Below are 22180 nucleotides of genomic sequence, written 5' to 3'. Positions count from 1 at the left end.
CTTTCATCAATACAATGATTACACTACTCCTGTGGTTTCCGTATAGATGCTTGTAGATGGTGTGGTTGTGACCACAAACTCTGGCTCTGGCTTCCCTGGTGTGCGTGCGTGTGTGTGTGTGTGTGTGTGTGTGTGTGTGTGTGTGTGTGTTTGTCTATGTGTGTGTATCTACACCTCTCACAGAGCTTTTGTGAGGCAGGCAACCCACAAGTCTGCAATTAGAGACAAAACAACATTCTTTCAATGTGAGGTGATGAGTGCTCTGAGAAGCAACACATATTTGAAAATGAGCACAATTGCAATTGAAAGACACGTCTGACATTTATTCAGAAAGAGCATACCACACCGTCTTGTAGAAAGAGAGGTGAGCAGAAAACACAGTTCAAACAATCAGGAACCACAACAGCAGGCTCCATTAGTGTCAGACGTGTAGTTTCAGAGTTGACCACAGGGGGCGCTGCTGCATGCTGAAGCACTAAAATGGGATGATGTATGCAGCACAGAGCACAAAGAGGAGATTGTTGACAATCCAAAGTGTTGATCTGTCATGGAACAACTAGCCAGATTACACACATACACACGTACATTTGTCATTGCTCAAAACACCTGCTTATTTCAAAAGGCATTTTCTTAATCAGCGTCAGGATTCTAGGTCAGGGAGTATCCTCGTATGAAACCACTGCTGCATAATTTGATGCTGAGGATGTCAGTGTGAGAGAGAGGAAGGCAGAGAGAGAGAACAGACAGAGTTTTTTTGAGGTTAGGACATGAAGTAAAGGTAAGCGGGAGTTATTTGAAATCTTATCTGGGTGCAGCACTGAAGGGGCGGCAGGTGATGGTGGTGGGTGGTAGGTGTTGGAGGGGCTTTAATGGGTGTGAGTGGCAACAGCTGAGTGCAGAGCCTGAGAGCCCCCCGCCTGTGTGTGCAGTCCCCCTCTCACCCCTACCACAGCATGCCTGAGCACCTCTCCAGCCTTTCAACCGTCAATCACTACTAGCCCCCCCAGTGCCCCCCCACCACCCCCCGTCCTCCTCGCCGCTGTAGCCCACCTAATCCTCAAGGTATTTTCACAGAACCAGAGCAAGCGAGAGAGAGAGCACCTGGGGGTAATGTCCTAGTGTGGTGGAATCCAAGAACACACCCTGCTAGGAAAACACACAGATGCACACACATGCAAACACACTACCAAAGACACTTCCCCCCCCCCCCCCCCCCCTCTCTCTCTCTCTCTGTCTCTCACACACCACAGAGCCCTTCTTTCATCTAAAAAGTAGAAACATACCCCTGACACAGTGAAATCCCACCGCAATGACAGATGGATTCTTTTTGGTTTTTAAACTGGCAGGAGTTAAAACAAAAACAAGTATCAAAGCACAAAAAGACGCAGGCAACCACATGCACTGGGGCCCTCATACATGACTGCTTGTACTGACACATCTACGCTGGCAGTAGTATCGTTCACAAGGGTTAAGGACTGCAATTATTCTGTTTAAACTCTGTGTCACAGCTTAAACAAGGCTGGGGTCAGAGATTAAGTCAGGATCATAGCTACAATTAGTGCTGACTTAGCTTTATGTGTGTGGATCGACAAATTGTTTTAGCACTAGACATTCATCTTATTTGTGCTGAAGCTCATTAATAAATACATTTGAGTATCAGTTTAAGTTTCCACCGGTGGATAGAAAGTTATCAGCTGTCAGTCTGGGCTTTTAAAAGGTCCTTTTGGTGTATCCCTTCACAAGGAATGTTACAAGTCACTTTACTGACAGCAGTCAGCAGACAAAAGGCCTTGGTTTGGACATTCCCCAGGCCCTGTTTTTCTTCTCCTTCTACTTCTCCAGGAGTTGGCTTAACAGGCCTGCTCATTGTTGTCAGGGCTGTCAGTAGGCCAGACAGAGAAAATACTTCCACATAAAGAGAGTAGCTCTGTGGATGTTTCTCTGCGTGTATGTGTGTTTGTGTGTGCACTTAATAGTACTGCATTCTTGGCGGCTCCAGAGCTCCGTGCGTAATTGTTGTTAGAAAGGTAGCCTGGGTGAAACCTACCTTTGTTGGGCGTGCGTGGTGTGCCGACAGGTCGGAGCACCTCCCACGGCAGCGCTGTGTTTTGGCACCAGAGCGTCTTTGGAAATACCTGTTTTGCACAGAAGTGGGAAGAGACAGGAGAGAGGAGGGGTGGCTGTGTTTGCACATGTAGAGATAGTCGGCTTTTCTCTATTCTTAATGCATACAAAGAGAAACTGGACTCAGAAAACGTTAGTGCTTCACTTCAAGTCATGTGTGAATGAGTTGCACTGACCATGTGGGTGTGCTGCCAGACTCCCATCCTTACCACCCATATCTTTATATTTGCGTTTGTTCATCCATGAGAGGGCCTGACGGCTCTCTGTGCAGTGTGTAGCAGAGTCCGTTATCAGTTGATCCCTGTCATTATGGGAGCCCTTCAAACAAACAGTTGGAAGCCCATTAAGGCCACTTACTATGTGATAACATCACCACTGAGCCCTGAAACACCTCTATAAGCTTTCACCAATCGGGGCCGGAGGCCTGGCCCCAAAGTCAGCCACAGGGATGTTTTGAAAAGCTAGTAGGTCATTTCCTTCAGCCCACATTGCTCGGACCAATATCTGCAGTTCTTTGCTTGGCTCGGACTTTCAATTCAGACCATGACTTTGGAGCTTTATCTTTACTGCCTCTCACGAGAGGCTCAGCTGTGAACTTTTTCAGCTGCATCACACAGTGGGATGAAACTAAAAGCATTGTATTAATAGAAAGGAATGAATAGTGTGTTGAAACTTGTGTAAAAGCCGCCTGAGTCTGCTCAGTTGTGCCTCCGGTGGAGACAAAGTGAACAGCTTTTTATGTAAATTGTGTGTTGGAAATGCATTCACACTAAGGCAAGAATCGAACAAAAGTCCCAACAATTTTAATTGTGTAACGTTTTGATTTAACAGAGATCTTCGTCAGGCATTGTCAAATCACCATCATAAAGCAGATTAAGCAAGCACACAAACACATTCATCACTCAGGTGATTGTGATCTGCATGATTGAGAGACAGTTTACTCTTAAGTTGGCCCAATCAGGGCAGAGCTGAGTAACAATGTGGTCTGATATGACATGAGGGACAGAGCATGAGCCTCTATGCAAAAAGAACTGGGAACATCTAAATCAATATTAAACAGGCATATATTAAATATAACATCAAAAATGTGCCAATTTATATCATAAATATAAGTCATAAATCATCAAGCATCATAGAACTACTGAATAGAAAAATACATAGAAAAGGTAGAATAATAGAAAATAGTAAATAATAGTGATATACTAATATTGGCCCAAAAACAAAATAAATATGTATTTTTTTCAGGAATACATGCAAGTTCAGCTTTTAGTAATAGGCCCACATTTGTATTAATACCTACATATTTATTACAAGTCATAAGAGATTGAGTCAAATGTATATCATGAATCACAAAAATCATCCAAAAAATGATCATGAAAATTACAGAAAAATGGTAAAAGATAGAAAAGTAGAAGAAAGTAATATTTACTCACTGTGCCAAGCATTTCACCCATTTTCGCGCACACACACACACACACACACAAACCAGGCATTAAGTCAGCCAGACTGAAAAGGACCAAAATGTTCCAGCAGAAAAGAATATCCTCATGCAGAGTGACATAATTAAAAACACTCATTGCATTCTTAAACACACACACACACACACACACACACACACACACACACACATAAGGAGGTCATGTTGGCTTAGGGAGCTCGGGGAGTTGCGTAAAGAAGCCATTTTGGTGGGAAATGTGCTATGAGAGGGAATGTCAAAGTGAACCTTTAAATGGAGGAGAGGGACATGTCGACTATCAGAGTAAAACCTTCTGCACTGGATGCGGAAACGAGCACAAACAGCACATTGTACCGCCTTATTTATTTTCATAAAGGTTGAAGTGCTGGCTTTCAGCCCAGCCTTGATGGAGGTGCTATAGGTAGGTACGTGCCTCACTGTGGCGGTTTGGATATTGCATAATGTGAGTGCTTATGTGGGCATACTGTATATTCGAGTGAAGGGTAGGAGGGAGATGAAAGACAAAGGGAGCTATATGGATATGAAACTGATGAGCTCAGCCCTGCTGCCCCTTACAGGCACAAGCTTTTCCACAGACACAGAAAAACTCCCTTCTCTATTTATTTTCCTCTGTATAAGCTTTGATGTCACCTCTCTTTTAAAGCTGTGAAAGGCCCTCAGAGACACCTGAGAGAGAGAGAGAGACATCATCTCTGACTTCTGTCAATCTCTGTGTCATTTACTAATCTCTGTTAGATTTATTGGAAGGGGCAGAAAACAATGGCCTGAGCCTGGGGTGAAAACATTATAAATGAGGATTTCAAAGAATTTCAGAAAAACTTCAAGAATGAGTGACATATATTTGAGATTGATAGTAGCCTCTCATGTGATCATTGCTTATGGATTATGATCATTTAAAAGACTAAGATAGAGCAGTGAAAAGGATCTGTCATCATGTATGAGGTGTATTTTCATACAAAATATCATCTCTGATCTCTGATTTGGACAATATTGTATTTCTTTTAACGATGACTTAAAGAGTAGCATCTGTCATGTTGTCTGAGCCTTTATCAAAAACATAAAAGAAATCAACTCCAGATCATTTCAGTATAAGAGTAAAGGTCTACAAATGTTATTTTTATCCATTAACTTTTCAATATTTTCAAATCATATTAAACATAGTACTACATCAAATTATGAAAATATTTCACTATCTCAATGTAAGCAGTGTTGAGCTTTGACCACAGCGTTCACCGTTACGAGTGTCAAAACTTAATCAGAAAAAAGAAGCGCCATTAAAGAGCCATCTGCTCGCTGGCATCTCTGCTCCTGTAACCACGATCTACATCGCACATTAGCAATGCTAGGACTGAACCATTTGTGTGTGCTTGTGTGTGATGACAGCACATGTAGCGCTGTTTGGCTGTGTCCTTGATCCATCAGTGAGATTGGAGCTTTGATAAACAGCCCTGGTTTTATCTCCCATGGCAACCGCCAGCTTCAAGATGACAGCTCTCCGTGGCGCTCCTCTTCTTTTTGGAAATCGATTCCCCTCACATTGCTCTTTTTTCTTTTTCAACCATTGCTGGCCATGACTCAATAGATGAGGATGGAAATAGACAGAAAGGCCCACTTTGTTTTTCCTGTCAATTTAAAGCAGGAGGAGTTTTTTTATTGTGAAACTGAGGGGAATATCTGCTCCTCCGATGATATCCACCTAAAGCTTGTCGGCTTATGCACTCTTGAATTCCCTTACTTTTTTCTCTCTCCTCTTTCTCGCTTTCTCCTCGGCCTTCACCTTGGATTTCCTCTCGTTATCCCTCTGTGCAAGTTGGAGCCAATTTGCCCTAAGTGCTGGAAACTTTGTGAAACTTTACGTGTTTGTGTATTAAGTGTGTACATGCGTGCTTGTGCCTGCTTGCCTGCGTGTGTGCAAAGTCAGCAAAGGTTGCTGGTAAAGGAGAGGCCACAGAGTTTACCAAAGCTCTGACACGATGACAGATGAAGATAAAGAGGCTACTATTAAAAAGGGGAGGGGTCTGTTTTCAGATGGGCCTTTGTGGGCACGTGCAAGATAAAGGGCGCGCAATGGCGAGAAAGGAGGGATGGGCCTTCAGAAGGCGTGGGAGGGCACACAGGCCCAGGGCGGGCCTATGAGAACAAGACAAGACGTTTCGTGTTTTTCGCCAAAGAACTAAAAGATCTTTCTTTTTTTTCCCCACACAAAACACGGGTAGTGAAATGTCATGACAGTGCAGATAGAGGGAGAGAGAAAGACACAGAGTGAAAAAAAAACTGCTGAAAGACGGCCAAGAATGATAGTGCTCTGAAAAGTAGCTGTGTTAAGCCTTTGGTGTGCATGTGAACAGACGCCAACATGGCCGCCGCTGAGAAAGGGGCTCTCCCATAATTGTTGTTGGGATCGACGCCGGGGCAGAAAGTAGGTTCATGCGGTTGATTGAGTATTGATGGGTTAGTATAGATCAGAATTGGAGTAGGCCCAGACAAGCATGTTGCTTCCTCCTACTGAATTTCAGACATGAAATATTAATCTAAATTGCTTATTGAAAGTCCCCTTATTTATTGGCAATTTTGTTTAGTTTTTACATATAACTTTTTATTTTTTAACAAATGTTCAAAACAAAGTTTATTCAATTCAATTCATGCCTCACCTTCCTGACATCCCCCTTCAGTGACACATCCGGTATCTTCCAGAGATATATTGTGAGAGAGAAGTAGATGAGTGGATAAGATTACATGTCTTGTCAGAGCTGAACATGTGTAAAAACCTTCCACTGGTGGAGCAGTTGATGGATGTGTTGGGTACGAACGCTAGGATTGTCTTCTGTTACTTTCTTTAATGAGTTCCTAAATGAAAAGGATGGAAAATATATTTTGGATGCATGGATCTTGTTGGTTATGTCCTTCATTAAGCTACTTTATGTGTAAAAGAATAAAATGAAATCCCTGTGTGTATGTCTGTGTTTCTGAGTAACCTGAATCTGGCTGCAGTGGGAGGGCGCTCTGAACTGGTGTTCAGTGTCTCTATCATCACCGGCAATCTGTTTCAGCACGTCCACACACTGCACACGTGTTCACATAAGCAATGAAAAAGCTCTGCATTCCTTTCAAAATCACCATGCTGCGTTTAGCACATAGGCATTTAAAAACAAGCCACCTTTATAGCCTCACACACCACTGTGTTGTTGACTGCTTGGCTGGAACGTGAATGACTGTATACAGAGGAAGTGGCAACAATGTGTTGTATACGTCTTATCTGTAATCGGCATCAGCGTGTCAGACGGTAAAGCCTGATTTTCCTGGGTCTCCGGCCCACGTGGAGCCATAAGCAGTCTGGAACCAGCTGACTGAACGTCCCTGTCTGATGTGTTGGTAAAGAGATGACACATGTCATGTCACAAAAGAAACATTACAATTTTTGAATCTGGTCTAATCTAAAGTGCAATTAAACATGATTGAACTCGGCAGTCACACATAATAACCAGTGAGTTGGCAGCCACTGAAAATGAAACATTTCCAAAAGCAGAGGTCTTTGTCAACTAAAACAAATCATGCAGTTAGGAAAAAACGACCATAGGGAACTTTGATGAAATGGGGAGAGTATTTTGCAGAAAAAGAGAAAGAGGGGGGGGGGAGTATGAGGAGAGCGATGGAGAGACTTGTGAGCCAGAGAGTGAGGGAGAGAAGGAGGGAGGGCAGGATAAGTTTGGGGGGAAAGTTAGTGGCCCAGTGGGGGTTTCTTCTAGAGTTCAACCTCTCTGGCTGGGGAAGGAAGGGGAGGAGGGAGGGGAGGCAGGGACCGGCCTGGGTCAGCAGCAGTATGGAGTATGTGTAGATTAGATGTCTAAACTCACTCCGCAAAGCCCTCTGAAGCACTGGAAGACTCTCAGCTCACTGTGCTGTGTGCCAACATGTGGAGAACCTAGGGTTAGTGGTTTGAGTCTCAAACACAGTAAAAAAGAAATGTCAAAACCAGTGGTGTCGGATAAGGTCCATCAATCTCCAAAAACAAAAGAGTTTCAAGTCTTAAGCACACGATATTATAAATCGATTGTGTGTCTTCACGCCGGTCCAGAGAGCAGCCCTGGCAAACAACGCCGATGTTACAAAGAACATTTGAACACCAGGGGATTGGCCAGTTTTTAGTTTCCAGGATGCTGTTTGAAACTAGCAGCGAGAAAGAAAAAAAAAAACACAGGAAACAGACGAAAGACGAGTGTGAGAAGAATGCTTGTGGATCATAAAAATGTGACTCGTGGCAGCGATGATTTAATCTGAAATGCATCCAGATCTGAACATTTTTTGGAAATGATTGTGTAAATGGGTGGAGAGGTAGAACAAAAAGAGACTCATTTTTAACAACACACTGTTGCATCTTTGATAGATAACAGTTTGTTAGCCTCACTGTTCTCTTCTTGCTGTCATAAAGCTTCCCCTTTATGACCCGACAAGTGGATGAAGAAACACATAAAAACTACTGATCTTGTTTACTGTTTGACGCAACAAAAGAGCTGTTAAGCACAGACTCACTCCAGTGTGTGAGTGAGTCTGTGCCGGTGTGTGTGCATGTGTGTATGACTGCTCTAGTGAACCAGCTTAACAAAATAAACAAGGGGATTTCAACCGAAGGAAAAGCTTTTAGGTCAATAAACATTTTAATCGAAATCATTCAAAATAGCCTGAAACGTGAAAGCATGGTTTCTTCCACGAGACAGGAAAAAGAGTGAAGTGTGAGACAGACGAGGAGGAGGGAGGGCACTGTGTGTTTATGGAGAGTGTAGCCAGCAGCACAGATTGACAGGAAATGTTGTCTTTTTTGCCTGCTGGGCTGTACCACTTGTACTGGCCTGACAGGGGGGGAGATGAATGTGTGGGGCGCACAGACTAAAGTCATTCTATTATCATATATCTCCCATTGTATCAAGCTGTTTGCTTTCGCCTAGCCAGAGTCCATCCATCTGCTGATGAACAGTTAGGACCAGTGACAGGCCTTTTTATTGACCGCAGACCGCCTATTGATTTTCCTTTGATTTACTGTCACTGTGAGGGCACTGCTATGTTTTAAATTGAATTATTTTATCGATACACAGAAAAGCCTGGGTTTAAGAAAGCTAAACGTGGAAGGCAGAATTTTTTTTTTTGGGCTCAATGATACATTCAAGTGGCACATTAAAATTCATTACTTTGCACAGCCGAGTCATGCATCTGCATCCTTGCATCTCTCTGTATTTCTTCACAATGGTTGCTCAGAGATAAATCACAAACAGGGTCAAGAGAACCTGTGAGAAGTGTGTCCAGCACATGGTGTGTTTGTATATTGGGGGTATTTGTCTGTGTAAATGCACTGCAGGGATTGAGCAAGGCAGCCCTCATTCATCACTGTTAAAGCACTTCAGTAGGGAGAGACAGAAAGAACTGCCCATCCTCTGTTCCCTCAGATGGACAGAGAGGGAGGGATTTACCCTGGCATCTGGTTTCTGGGTTCAACCACAGCACAATGTTCTTCCTCGCGCTCTCTGGCTCTCTTTCTCACACACACATACTCACCCGGCCAGTGGCTGGACTTTAATATGGTTATGATTAGAGACGGGGGCTCAGAGAAGGGAGGGGAGGGGGCTCATATTTACTGCAGGGGAATTGGGGGAGGTGCGATGGAAGAGACAGGGACCAGATCTGAATGGGACACGGGAGGGGGGGCTGTGTTTGTTTGCGTTCTAGGATGAAATATGAAACACAAAAGCAGCACGGACAAAAAAAAAAAAAGCAAAAGAAGAAAGAAGAATTGGAATAGAGTTTCGTCCTCTAACCAGATCAGTTCTTCCTCGAGTGCAGGCTCTGCTGGCCGGCCCCCTCTCCCTCCCTTCTCCCCGCTCCTCCTGGGTCCCTCTCTCTAGCCCTCCCTCTCTGGAATTCTCTCTCTCTCTCTCTCTCTCTCTCTCTCTCTCTCTCTCTCTCTCTCTCTCTCTCGCTCGCTCGCTCTCTCTCTCTCTCTCTCTCTCTCTCTCCACCCCCTCTCAGAGCGTCATGCCGAGGCAGTTGGTTCGCTCCGCCGTGTCTGGGGCTCAGCCAGAGCTGTGAGAGGCTGTTATTTAGGTCTGTTACAGCAGACAGAGAGCAGCTCACCCAAGGGCAGGGGGGAGAGGAGAGAGTCAGAGTCACGCTCAGCTCAGCTCAGCCCAGCCAGGCAGGAACCAGATCTGCATTCCAGCTGAGAGGGAAAGAGGGGAAACTTCAGCATCGGCAGGAAAGAGTAGCAAGAGAGGGTGACAGCGAAAGATAAGTGAAAGCAGCAGATCCAGCTAGCTGTTGCTGCTGTTTGTTGTTGTCACTGCCTCAGCGAGTGACGTGCGCGGTGGAAGCGGGGCAGGACAGGCAGGACGCAGGACTCGGAGTGATTTCTCGCTGAGGGCGGGAGGGGGGTGTGGGTGCCATGTTCGACTGCATGGAGGCTCTGGGAATGGGCCCCCGTCAGCTCTATGATGTCACCAGCCGGGGTGCATGCATGCTGCGGAAGGCGAGCCCCTTCTTTGCGGGGCTGGACCCCTTCGCTTGGACGGGCAGTGCCAGCGTTCAGTGTAAGTGGCATCCTGTTTTGGATTTCTTGTACGACACAATCATGTCTGTCTCTCTCCCCGTCTGTCTCTCTCGCTCTCTCTCTCTCTCTCTCTCTCTCTCTCTCTCTCTCTCTCGCACACACACACACACACACACACACACACACACACACACACACACACACACACACACACACACTCTCTCTCTCTCTCCTCTCTCTCTCATTGCTGGCTTGCTTACCCCTCAGGGCTCGACCAAAGGGGCTGCTGTCAGGGGCTACAGAGCAGCACAGGAAAAGACTGGGACAAACAGTCTCCTCTCCTCTCTTTTCCTCTCCTCTCCTCTCCTCTCCTCTACCCCCTCACAGCCCTCAGACAGTTTGAGCTGCTCAGCCATGTGAAAGAAACTCTGCTATGATATGATATGCACTGTGTGTGTGTGTGTGTGTGTGTGTGTGTGTGTGTGTGTGTGTGTGTGTGTGTGTGTGTGTACTTGTGGGCTTGAGCCCATGGAGTCAAGTTTCAGTGACAATGTGTAGCCACCTGAGGTTTGACCTTGCCAGGTGTATACTAAAAACAAAACTACAAGTATGCACACATGAAAGAAAGAGGAAAATAAATGGTGTCCTATAGGAAGAAGACAAAAAAACACTGACATTTTAGTTTATCTTCCTTTCTTGTTGTGGCTTTGACACTACAAGTTTGGTTTCTGATGTATTTCTCATGAAATGTTATTGACAAACAGCCTATTTAATATTACAGATGTTAAAAGTTTTGTGTAGCCTGCTGCAGTCCTGCTAGGTCAGAGGTTTGTTTATGCTTCTGGATACAAGATGGATAATGATATTCCTCTGGAGCTATGAATTAATAAGTAGATGAATTATTTAATGGATAAATGAATAAATTAGAAATGTAGAATACATGCACAGTCTAAAAACGCAGAGGGATGTTTCTTTTTTCTCTGTCAGACTCTCATTTTTCCTCTCCCTTCTTCCGCCTTTGACTTCAGACAACGCTCTGACTCTAACAACAGGCCTGTCTCTGTGAAGACAAAACTGGGGTCCATTTCCATACACTTCCAGGGGGCCACTACTGCTGTGAGAGAGCGTGTGAGAGTGGAAAAGGAGTGGGGGTGTGTGTGCATAGTATGGTGGGAGAAGTGTGGAGGGAGACAAGCCAGATATGACAGTGGAAAAACAATCAAGAATACAAAAAGAGTTAGAGTAGTAGGATAAACAGCCGGACTGTGTTCTTGTTTTTGGGGAGCTTTTCAAAATTGGTTCTGATTTTTAATTTTTTTTAGTATTTTTCTGTTTGTTCATCCTCCTGCTTTTTGTTCCTTTTGACTGCGTCTCGGGGGGACTCATCTGTCTTCATTAATCGTGAAGACACCAGTGTTTCAGTGGCTGTCATGCACACTGGCTGAGCTTTAATGAAGACAGATGCTCTGTCAGGGAAGGCCGAGGCCAGGGGGGACTCCAGCCAGCCCAGCTTGCTCTGCTTAGCTAGGGGAACCCTGATGATAACAAGATGAGATTTGTTTATTTAATCAATCAGACTTCTATAGGCTCTCCATTTAGCCCATTCACAGACATGCATACATTTGAAAATTAGGCCTCCAGATTCCAGAAGTGCATTTTTCTTTTGGGCCTTTGTTCCAGAAAATCAAAGAGATAAAAAAAGAAAAAAAGTCCTGAGAAGCTGCCCCGAGGGTAAAGGAGTTGAGTCTAGCAGAGCAGAGCAAAGTGGAGGCTGGTGTGGTGTACTGTTTCAAGCCCTCTGTGCCCAATAACCTTTGTAAACAAGGCAGCCCTATCCCCACACGAGGAGCCATAATGCCTCTCTTTGCTGAAGCAGTTGCCCCTCATTGTCCTCATCAATGAGGCTGATGAATTGATGTTTGAGTCTGATATCTCATTAAGCCAGCCCAGCTGCACAACAGAGGGACCTGTCTGGCTCCTCATGCCACGCTCACACAAGCACACACTCTGCTCTCCAAAATAACCACAGGGTTTGTAAAGAGTCACCTGGCCCTGGCATGATACGCACCAACTAATTACAGTGGTCCAAAAATAAGTGCTTTGAGGTGAATTTCATGAAAACATGGGTGTCAGTAGTTCTTTGATAATCTGTGGAAAATGCAATAGAAAAACGTTGTCCCCCTAAATCTCACACAAAATGAGAACATCCTATTGTCCTGGTAGTAAATCTCCTGCGGTGATAAGTGTCACTGTTGTTGGCCGTTAGCCCGGGACAGTTAGAGGACTTAAAAGTGTGTGGTCAGTTTTCCTGTTTTTTTTGTTCACCAGTGGGAGACCTCAATGTCAGAGGTTAGTGAGAGGCTACAGGCTGGTCAATGCCAGATCTACACCATGTGTGGCGGCCTTGTCAGCTTGCTGAAAAGGAAACCCTTTCAACCAGCTTGGCTTGTGTAATGCTCTTAAGTGCCTTATACCATGAAGCTGGTACTACATCTGAGCTGCCTTGCACGTAAGGATAATGGACACTGATTTAGTCATACATCAATGAGAACTGAATTAGTCAGCTGCCAGGGAAGCCATTTCAGAGATGCTATGCAGACCGATTCCCTCTCTGTCAATGTTCATTTGCTTAGAAGAATGAGGCAATTACGCTTAGCAGTTCTCCAGGGTCAGAAGAAGGGGAAGTGTGTTTTTCTCACCAAAATACACTCGTAGCTTCTTTTTTTTGTTTTTTTAACACTGTTTGGATATTAATTTGATGCTTCCAAGCAATACAATCAAGAGTGACATGGCAGTAACAGATTGATAGACTGATTCATCACCTTGTGTGCAAGCACACACAAGCACATACATAGGCACATACGCCTCTTTGTTTTACCTTAATGTGCTGTTCAAATGTGAATTGAGGAGCTAATTGAAATGGGGGTATATCTCAGCAGCAATGGCAGAGAAATAAGAGCTTCCTGTGACCGCTGGCACGTTCTGGCCCCCGATCATTTTCTCCCTGATGGAAGTCCGCAGTTATTTCATTATAATTACAAAAGATTCAATTAAAAGATTAGAATGCCTGAGGGGGCAGGACTGGGAATAGATAGTGGTATCTTGGGTAAGGGGGTGGTGTGTGTGTGTGTGTGTGTGTGTGTGTGTGTGTGTGTGTGTGTGTGTGTGACAGAGAATGAAGGAGACAGAGTACCATGGTTGCTGGTCTAATGAGGACTTGTCAGTGCTGTTATATATACATAAACCTTGTTGATCCTTTCAAGATAATGTCAAATGAATGTGCTGAAGTTAAAAGGCTTAAGTAGTCAGCTGGTCCAAGGTCACTGAGTCGAAATTGATATGACCGATGAAAGGCCTTCACCTGTCTCTGAAAACAATTATTCCAATGCATCTAAATGAGCTGTTTGAAGTAGAAGATGCGTTCAACATGAAATGCACAAAAAAACTGAAAAAACTTTTTGTGTTCTGTAATTCCAAACTGTAATCAAAAAAGCATAAAATGTTAGTGTGCAGTGAGTGGATGGAGAGCTAAGCTGCTCTCTGGGGAAAGGCACACTAGGCTATGTATCTAGAAGTGTAGGTATATGTATGTGTGTATATGCATAGGCTGATGTGTGTCTGCATGTGTATGCTAAATCTATTTCTTAATAATACTCTATCAAGAGCAGCTGTAAAAAATATATTTTTTGTATTCAAAGTCTGCACTGGCAATAAATTGAATCTGAAACTATAATATGAAATATGATTTAAGTTCATTCTAACCACATAATCGTTATATGATATTTACTGTATTATATTACTTCACAGCATGGAAAACATTTTTATAGCAGGAAGCCATTTTCAGGATAAGGACTCGGTGTATCACACCACCTTGCTAACAGATCTGTCTCAGTTCTGCAGTCATAGCCAAGGCCATTAATAGGCAGTGCCTCCTATAAATAAACAGTTTCAATCCCTGCAGTTGCTTAAAGTTATTTCCATAAGACCCCCTTTAATGTGTTTTTTTTTTCTTATGCATAAATATGAGTGTGTCAACCTGTGCTTGCGTGTGCAGCGTCTATATGTGAACTCCTATATGTCAATGTATGTGGTGTTTACGTGCCTGTTTGGCTGGCGTTGGGCACCCAGACTGCTGTGTCAAATCCAGAGACAGACAATGTGCCAAGCTGGATTCCACAGGCCTGTGTTGGAATCCAGCTCTGCTCTAATAGCAGTTTATAGCCCCTCAACAGCGTCAGTCACACCACTGTAAATAAAACTCATCAACCACCGCATGGAGGCTGAATCTGTCACATCAGACGTTCTGTCCATCTTCGTGAATTTTTTTAGAAGTGTTTCACAAGAGTGCTTATGCTGAAACATTCTGAGGAATCTCGTTCAGGCTGTTATGAGGCAACTGGGCCAACAGTTTGCCCTTCTGTATCGACAGAGTATATAATGTGGACTTTCGTAACTTCTTTCACAATAGTTTGTTGGTCACGGAGGTATTGTAGCTGCCCACCCGGACACCCATGTCTGGCTGCTACTATTGTAACTGTTTACTGAAAACAGCTCTCTGGCTGTCGGGCACATTTTCCCTTGTACAAAGGCGTGAGCAATTGGCAGGGAGTGTGTATGTGTGTGCACCTTGGCCTTTTTGTGCTCGCGTTGTACTCATGCATGCACCTGTGAGAGTTTATTTCATCGGTGAGCACGCAATGTGCTGTTGTGCATGTGTATTTGTGTGTAGCATCTATAGGAGTGTGTGTAAGTCTGCTCGGAGCCATGTGAGAGCTGAGTGTGAAGATGGCAGTTCTGTTACCATCATGTTATTGACTGACAGCTTGGCTCGAGCGTTGCTAGGGGCTCACTGTTATGAGAAGCGGAGGGGCTCGGACAGCCATGCCGCGACTAGAAACCCAGACGAGCCTGACTGTCCTCCCTCCGTGTGTGTGTGAATGGGCTGTGTTTATGCAGCCGACAGTGTTTGGCAGGGAGTGGTGGGCGGCCGGTGCAGTACAGCTATAATCTGGGCTCAGCGGTGGAGAGTGATGGAAGAGAAGTTGGCCGAGGGAGGGGAGGGAGGGGAGGGAGGCCCGCTGGTGTTGTGTTCACTTGGACATTAGTCAAATTGTGCCAATGTGCATATGTGCAACTGCCATGGCCTCTTGTCTGGAAATAGTGCATGAGTTCATTTGTATAAACTTGCATTAGTTCATTTGTTTGTTTGTGTATATTTTGCCTGTGTGATCAGTGAGGGGGAACAGGTGTGTGTGTGTGTGTGTGTGTGTGTGTGTGTGTGTGTGTGTGTGTGTGTGTGTGTGTGTGTGTGTGTGTGTGTGTGTGTGTGTGTGTAAGCTAATGTGACTGTAATTGTGTGCTCAGCTGACAGTTTGGGAGTTTTTTGTGCAAAAACGAAATGGAAAACTTAACAGATGCCACTGTGTGCATGTGTGCCTGTTTCTGTGTTTGCTCGCTGACTATGTTTGCAAGTGCAGGTTATTGGTAGAAATCAGGTCAAGGCAGGAAACAGGAGAATGTGTTCACATCTTGAAAAACTTTACATACAGCTGGTCAGTGGTCAGATTTCTCTCCAACTTACTGTAATATTATTTTAACCAAAAACACACTTTTTCCTTGTGTCTTTTTTACTTACTTTGTGCATTCTTACTTACAGGCACGACGCACACACAGGCAGGTACACATGGACACAAAGAAACAAATCACATGCTCTTCAAACTAGAAGATAATATGTCCATGTCTTTACTGTAGTACTGCCTGTGATTGAATGAGACCCTGTCAGTAGGCCTGGATTCATCAGCTCCTGGTCCACTGCTTGAGCACCTCATTTGCTAGAAAACACTGAGAGAAAACCCACCAGACAGACTGACAGACAGACAGACAGTTAGACAGGAAGCGATCCAGCAAAGGCATTGGGGGCTGCTTGAAGTAATTTATGCCTTGTTCAGGAATGCTGAATGAGTTCAGGGTGCACTTCTGTTATGGGAACTGACTGAAAGGGCATTGCTTTCTTTCTCAGTGACGTGTTCTCTGAATAGTTACCGTCCAAATATCAAAATGAGACGTGTTGCCTCACATTAATGTCACATGGAACTTCCAACACACCGAGAGGCAGACAGAGAAGGAAATGAATCACTGCAGGGCCTCAATCTGAATTTCTTGTCAGTGCTCAGACAGGCTCCACCCAGACACAGAGATGGGCAACCTGTTGGCAGTTGGTTGCCAAGCAAAAGTGAAAAACTCTGTTCTGCATCATTGCTCCACTGAACCACTCAAAGCAGAAGTTTCTCAGGGTGACTCCTATGTCTGGTATGACTCAGAGTGTTGGTGCCAGTGTTACAGTGTTTCTAAAATCACCCCATACGTATGTACTTCAAATCACCGAGATGTCAGGAAACCACAGCTATTTTCTGGCTGCCCTCTCACTTTCAGTCTTTGATTTTGACTCTCTCTCATAGTGCTGCCTTTAAAGTCCTTATTTGTGAAAAGATGCAGGAAACCTGGAGCTGTAAAGCCAAATTGTTAGATCAAGATATTAGATAGATGGCTACGCCGGGGAAAAAAGCAAGAGGAAACGCTTATTGTAGTGTTTGCGGATGCTTTGGCATGTTCATTTACATGCTGCGTGGGAATGAACTGTGTTACTACTTGTGGGTGTGCTTGTTCCTTCCAATAAGAGGTTTGCGTTTGCATGCTTTGGTCTGCGGTGTTTCCCCAATGAGCTGGAGTGAATACTACTGTTGTTGTTTACGTTATCCTCCTTTCCCCTCACTTCCTCTGACAGAGCAAGGCTGCAGCCGGGGCTGGGCTACTTCTACTTTTGTAGGTTTCTATTGTTGTTGGGAGGAAGCAATAGCTATTGAACGAGCGCTGGTGGACTTGCCAGAGACAGACAGGTGAGAGCCAGGGCTACAGATGGTGAGAGGAAGTCTGGGAGGATGAGAAACAACCTGAGGATCAAAGGACTCAGGATTTGCCATCCATGTCTCTCCTGTTCTCTCTCCTCACCTCGCCTGTCTGCCTGCCTCCGCTCTCTGTCTGCTTCCTCGCCTGCCCGTGAGTTGTCCTGTCTACTTGACATGATCAATGGCCCATGCCTGCGCCGGATTGCCAGGTTTGGGTTCACTCTGCAGTCACCGGAGGAGAGCTGTGTTCCTCTCTGTCTTCTGGTGGGCAGATGAAGAGTCAGCTTGAGCTCACCACAGGGATGAGGGGGCACAATTTTTCCACAGATCTGCTCTTGACTGTCTGATTTTTTTCTGCACTTGCCCTAAAAGGCCACTGACTAAAATCCTTTTAATGAACGTGTGTTTCCTTTAATTTCCCCTCTCCTTTTAATAACTCCTTCCTCAGGTTTAGTTCAAGGACATTTGAAGGAAAGTTATTATTATTATTTTATTTTTTTGCTGGGTTCGTGTGGGACAGGCAGCTCGGTGGGCAAGTTTGTCCGTTTGAAGCCAACTTGTGTGTTTCTTGACAGGGTTGTGTGGTGCAGGAAAAGGGGGGCGCTTGCTGCCAAATGTTGGCTTGGCCGACTCCATCAAGAAAATATCAAAAGGCCCTTTATGAGGTGCTGTAAAGAAGAAAGGGTGTTTTGAGAGCACCAGCAGACTGCAAGGGTAATTCCACTTTTTAAAATGTGCCCTGAGGATACAGGCTTATCCCACCTGCTGCCTTTCCTGCTCTGCACTGCTTGTACACTTTCTTCGGGGGAGCTGTAGATAAAGAAGTGTGTGTGTGTGTGTGTGTGTGTGTGTGTGTGTGTGTGTGTGTGTGTGTGTGTGTGTGTGTGTGTGTGTGTGTGTGTGTGTGTGTGTGTGTGTGTGGCTGGCAGGAGTTTGTGCGCCATGTCACGTTGTGTCAGTCTCAAAAGTAAAAAAAAAAATAAAGCAGCTGTGAACATATGCCAAAACGTTTTACTCCTTATATCCGTCAGGTCTCAGATCATGTGTGCATCATGTGGGTTCACACGTGTCCGTCTCTCTCTGTGTTTCATGACTTTCTGCTGGTTCTGACAGAAGGGTGTAAATTCCTGGAGGTGTGTGTGTGTGTGTGTGTGTGTGTGTGTGTGTGTGTGTGTGTGTGTGTGTTAATGTCTGGTTTCTCACTACTCCTAGCCAGCTTTATGTGTTTTCACCGCTCAAACCTGAGCAATCTCCTGGTCGACAGCCCAGTTTTATCATAGACCTTGTTTTAAAAGACAGCTTAGCGGGGCCTCTTTACAGGCGTGTGAGTGAATGTGTGTGTGTGTGTCAGTAGGAGTCCAGGTAATGAGCTTTCTGACAGCTGTTGAAAGGTGTTGCTACTGCTCAGCACCTTTTAATGAAAGCATCCCCCCTCCTTGTCAACACACACACACACACACACATTCCTCCCTCACTCCTTCCAGTGTTCGACTTCCCCACCATATAAACCATTTCTTTCTCAGTTGTAGGGAGGTTACACTGTGTGTGCTTGTGCAACTCGACACAATAGAGACTTGATAGACATCCCATTTAAAAGCCTGCAGGTGACTCAATTGTGTGCAACAGAGCTTGAACAGAGCAGCAGTATTATTTTGACCTGTGGGAAATGGAGGCGCATTTAAGAAGGTGTAGCAGCGAGGGACACAGAGAAGTGGCTAGAAAAGCAGTGACGGAGATCCTCCGGAAAGACTGACAAGAGGAAGGAAACCAGGCTGTTGTGTGGGACCTTGTTGCAGAAGCCTCAGAGGGATGGCAGGAAGACGTGGGCAGAGAAGGAGAGTGAAACTTGCTGGCACTACTGACAACAAGGGTGTGGTACTTTCTTTTCCTCTTTTACGAAGCCCAGTTCTTCATAGAAACCTTTCAGTGGGTTTCTGGTCACTCAGTGAGCAGCCTGTGGAGCTGTATCCTCTGCCATGGGGTAGAGAGGGCCAACGGCACCCTCAAAGGCCCCACCCAGTGTGCCAGCAAGTCTTCCAGCCCACTGTTCACCATCCTCTCTCAATCTGTTCCCCTTCTGCCACTGCTGTCTGCCCAGTGCCCACCCCTCTTTTCACAGTGAACCCTACTGTGTGCCTCTCTCTCGCACACTGCCTTCAAGTCTCACACACTCTTTTACTGCTCGGTGCATTCGACAAGAACACGCAAGCTCTACAAGCTGTTTAATGAAGGTGGAGATGGAGACAAAGGTTTAACACGGACAGAAAAAAACACAATGAGCTGCCCACACACACACACACACACACACACACACACACACACACACACACACACACACACACACACACACACACACACACACAAGGAGGATATTTTAATGGAGAACAGTGGAGCTCACTTTAGCGCACTGTTACAAACAGTCCTGCATTTGCAAATCAAATAGAGGCTGCAAAGAGTGGGCAGGGCCGCTGGCTGGAGTTGCACGCAACATAAACACAGAAATATGTCTGTGCCATTCACCCATGTACTTTAATGTATGGACACTGTCCTCACATAGCCTGTGCATTTGCTGTCACATGCCAAGACTAGATTCTGGAACAGCGTCCCACTGAAGACTCAATCACACCAACAAGTCACGTAGACAAAAATCTCCAAGCCTATTGTGAAAGAATACTTGTAACCCTGCCAGAATGTCATATGCTGCTCAGTTAAAAGGAGTGTGTTGCAACACAAAGCTGAAGCTGCATAGTCACGGCCTTTGCTCACATACATTAGAAACACCCCCCTTTCCAGTTGAGTGAACAACAGGCAGCTTCAGTGTTACCAGAAAGTCTCCTGTTTTTCTTTATAATCTCTTCCTATTCAATCTTTTTCCCTCCCATTGTATCTGTCAAATCTAAAGGGACGTCAAATGGCCCAGTTGACCTGACCTAGAATTTAATGCAATTGACCTAGTTGAAGTCACCTTCAGCGAAACAGCTATTTCTGTCGTGTTCAGTTACATTTCACATCTAATGAGGTTGTTGAGAATGATGTACTGCGCATCCCACTCACGCTGAAGCACTTTAGTGTAACGCAGGGGAGGGAGGATTGTTGTTGTGTGTTTGCCAGTTTGTAGCCAGTGAATATTATCCTCCCGAGGCCGTTTGTAGTTTGTCGCCATTGAATGGTATCTTTCTGTGTATTTGACCAGAGGATTAGGCCTGGTCAGTGCAGCTGGGCCACTTGTGCACAGAGAGCATTGACAGAAGGGATTAGGGAGTAAACTGATACTTAGCAGGAAACGAACAGTGGCTACTGGTAACTCAACTATCCCTCCTTCCTGCCTCTCTTATCCTCTTCTTCTCCTCCCCCAACAACAGCAGCCACCCACCTATCCCAGTCCTCTCATCTCATCCGTCCGTCATCGACTCACAGGCCTCGGCCAGCGGATTGTCATGCAAATGGTGCCCCAGGCCTCAGAGCGCTGATAAGGAGGGCCTCTCATTTCACAGGGCTTTGTTTTCTAAACAGTGATGAGCTGAGTTGAGGAGACTGGGGAAAGGGGCTGCCTGAAAGGGCTCTCTCACTGTGGCGCCCTGGGGTAAGTGGTGCAGGGGATTTGGATGGAGCGGGCTGAATAAGGCGAAGTCTGGGAGGCGGGTTCAGGAGTCATGTTCTCTGGCAGGAACCAGGTTCAACGTGTTGATGGAGCCTGATGTATTTCCTCTCTCATCGCTGTCAGAGTTTTCTCCAGGATGGCCTTTCTCTCTTTGGCTCGCTTTCTTCCTCCATTTAGACGGTGTCAGTCAGTGTTCGTTACTTGACGCCACATATGGTTTGTCCTTTTCTAAGGGGTTGTCAGCACTCGGTCTGGAGCCTCATTTGCTGCTGTTATTATTGCATAAACACGGAGGTTCATGGCACGTTCAGAGGGTTTCTGCTCTCCCTCTGACCCTGCTGCTTTGTTACATTCTGGCCAGGGAGATATGAGAACTGCTGTAGAAACATTCAGCGGGTGTAAACTTCAGGTTTTAGATTGATTTGCACATTTGGCTTTGGTATTGCTATTTAAACTAATGGAAAACATCTTTGCCTCCAGCAAAGTAAAGCTTTCAAAGCAGGAATTTGAATGTGGATTCTGAATAGTGAAATATAAAAATGCATATGAAAAACAGATGTTTGAGCAGCGGGACACAAATGAAAAAAACGTTTTCTGTTACTATCATTAATGAGGTAGTAGCTGGGCAGTCACAGCAGCTGTAGCGGCAGTGGTAGTAATGGTCAGCTTGGTCTTGAACAAGACTTGCCCTCAGGAGCAACTGGGTCTTCTCCTCCCCCTTTCCCCCTCAGCCCCTCAGCCCCTTTCTCTGTTTTTTATCAAATTCCTCTTTTTATTCCCCCTTTTTTTTCTTTGAAGTCTCCCATCTCTTGTAAAAAGACAAGCTGGTGGTTCTTGCTTCAGCCTTGGGTGTCAGAGAGGGGAGGGGGGGTAGGTTAAGTTTAGGCTAACCCTCTGTGCTTTCCATTGAAGGTACAGGGGGGAGGTGGGGGCAGTAAAAGTTAGAATTTTAGAGCCTCCCTGTTTTTTATTTTATGATTGGCTTTTTTTTACGGGTTGGGAGCTACAGCTGGTGGTGTGAATAGCTGCCCAAGGTGACCGAGTCCCTATAAAGTGTAGGCCAGCCGGGCTGGGGCCTCCAGTCCAGCCATGGGACCGCCTTTATAGGCCGCCTTACGAGCCTGGGCCTCTATTAAAACCTGGCAGGGCTGCACTGAGGAATTTAGGGCCAGGAAACAAGAGAAAAATAGGGTTTGTGTGTCAGGGGGTGGTGGGATGCAGAATTGGGGGTTTAAGTTTGAGGGTAACTAAGGGTGAGAGTTGAAAGAGGTGTTGCTGGGTAAGTGGATGTTCAAGTGTGCAGCGTATGGATTCCATACTTTCCCAGAGCAACATGTGTGTCCGTGAGTTTGTGCAGGCTAGCATGTGTGACGAGGGTCTGGTCTTGTGTGTGTGCAGCAGCTTATGTTTCTCAGGGGAAGTATGGAATCCATACGCTGCACACTTGAGCATCCAAAAGAGCCTGCATGTGTTCCTCTTTGGAATATATTGAAGTTTAATGCACCATGGCAAATATGTGACTCAAGGTTGCACTGACG

The 22180-nt window shown here is 45.3% G+C and overlaps 1 protein-coding gene across 4 annotated transcripts in view; it reads left to right on the top strand.

Annotated features, from left to right (window-relative positions):
- rarga (retinoic acid receptor gamma a) overlaps positions 1-22180 on the top strand; it is a 43071-nt gene that overhangs the window by 13854 nt on the left and 7037 nt on the right. The window contains exon 1 of one of the 4 annotated variants that reach the window (XM_068732614.1): positions 9661-10176. The exons of the other annotated variants lie outside the window; for them this stretch is intronic. Within the exon in view, the coding sequence (XP_068588715.1) occupies positions 10032-10176 (145 nt within the window). The 5' untranslated portion in view covers positions 9661-10031. Of the gene's footprint in view, positions 1-9660; positions 10177-22180 lie in introns of those variants that run through there. 4 annotated transcript variants of the gene reach the window in all.

This window comes from Cebidichthys violaceus, unplaced genomic scaffold (assembly GCF_023349555.1).
Source record: "Cebidichthys violaceus isolate CVI_PGR_0920_01 unplaced genomic scaffold, fCebVio1.0.p SCAF_6, whole genome shotgun sequence".
NCBI classification, from domain to species: Eukaryota; Metazoa; Chordata; class Actinopteri; order Perciformes; family Stichaeidae; genus Cebidichthys; species Cebidichthys violaceus.
Note: the sequence above shows the minus strand (reverse complement) of the source record. Positions and strands in the feature narration are given on the sequence as shown.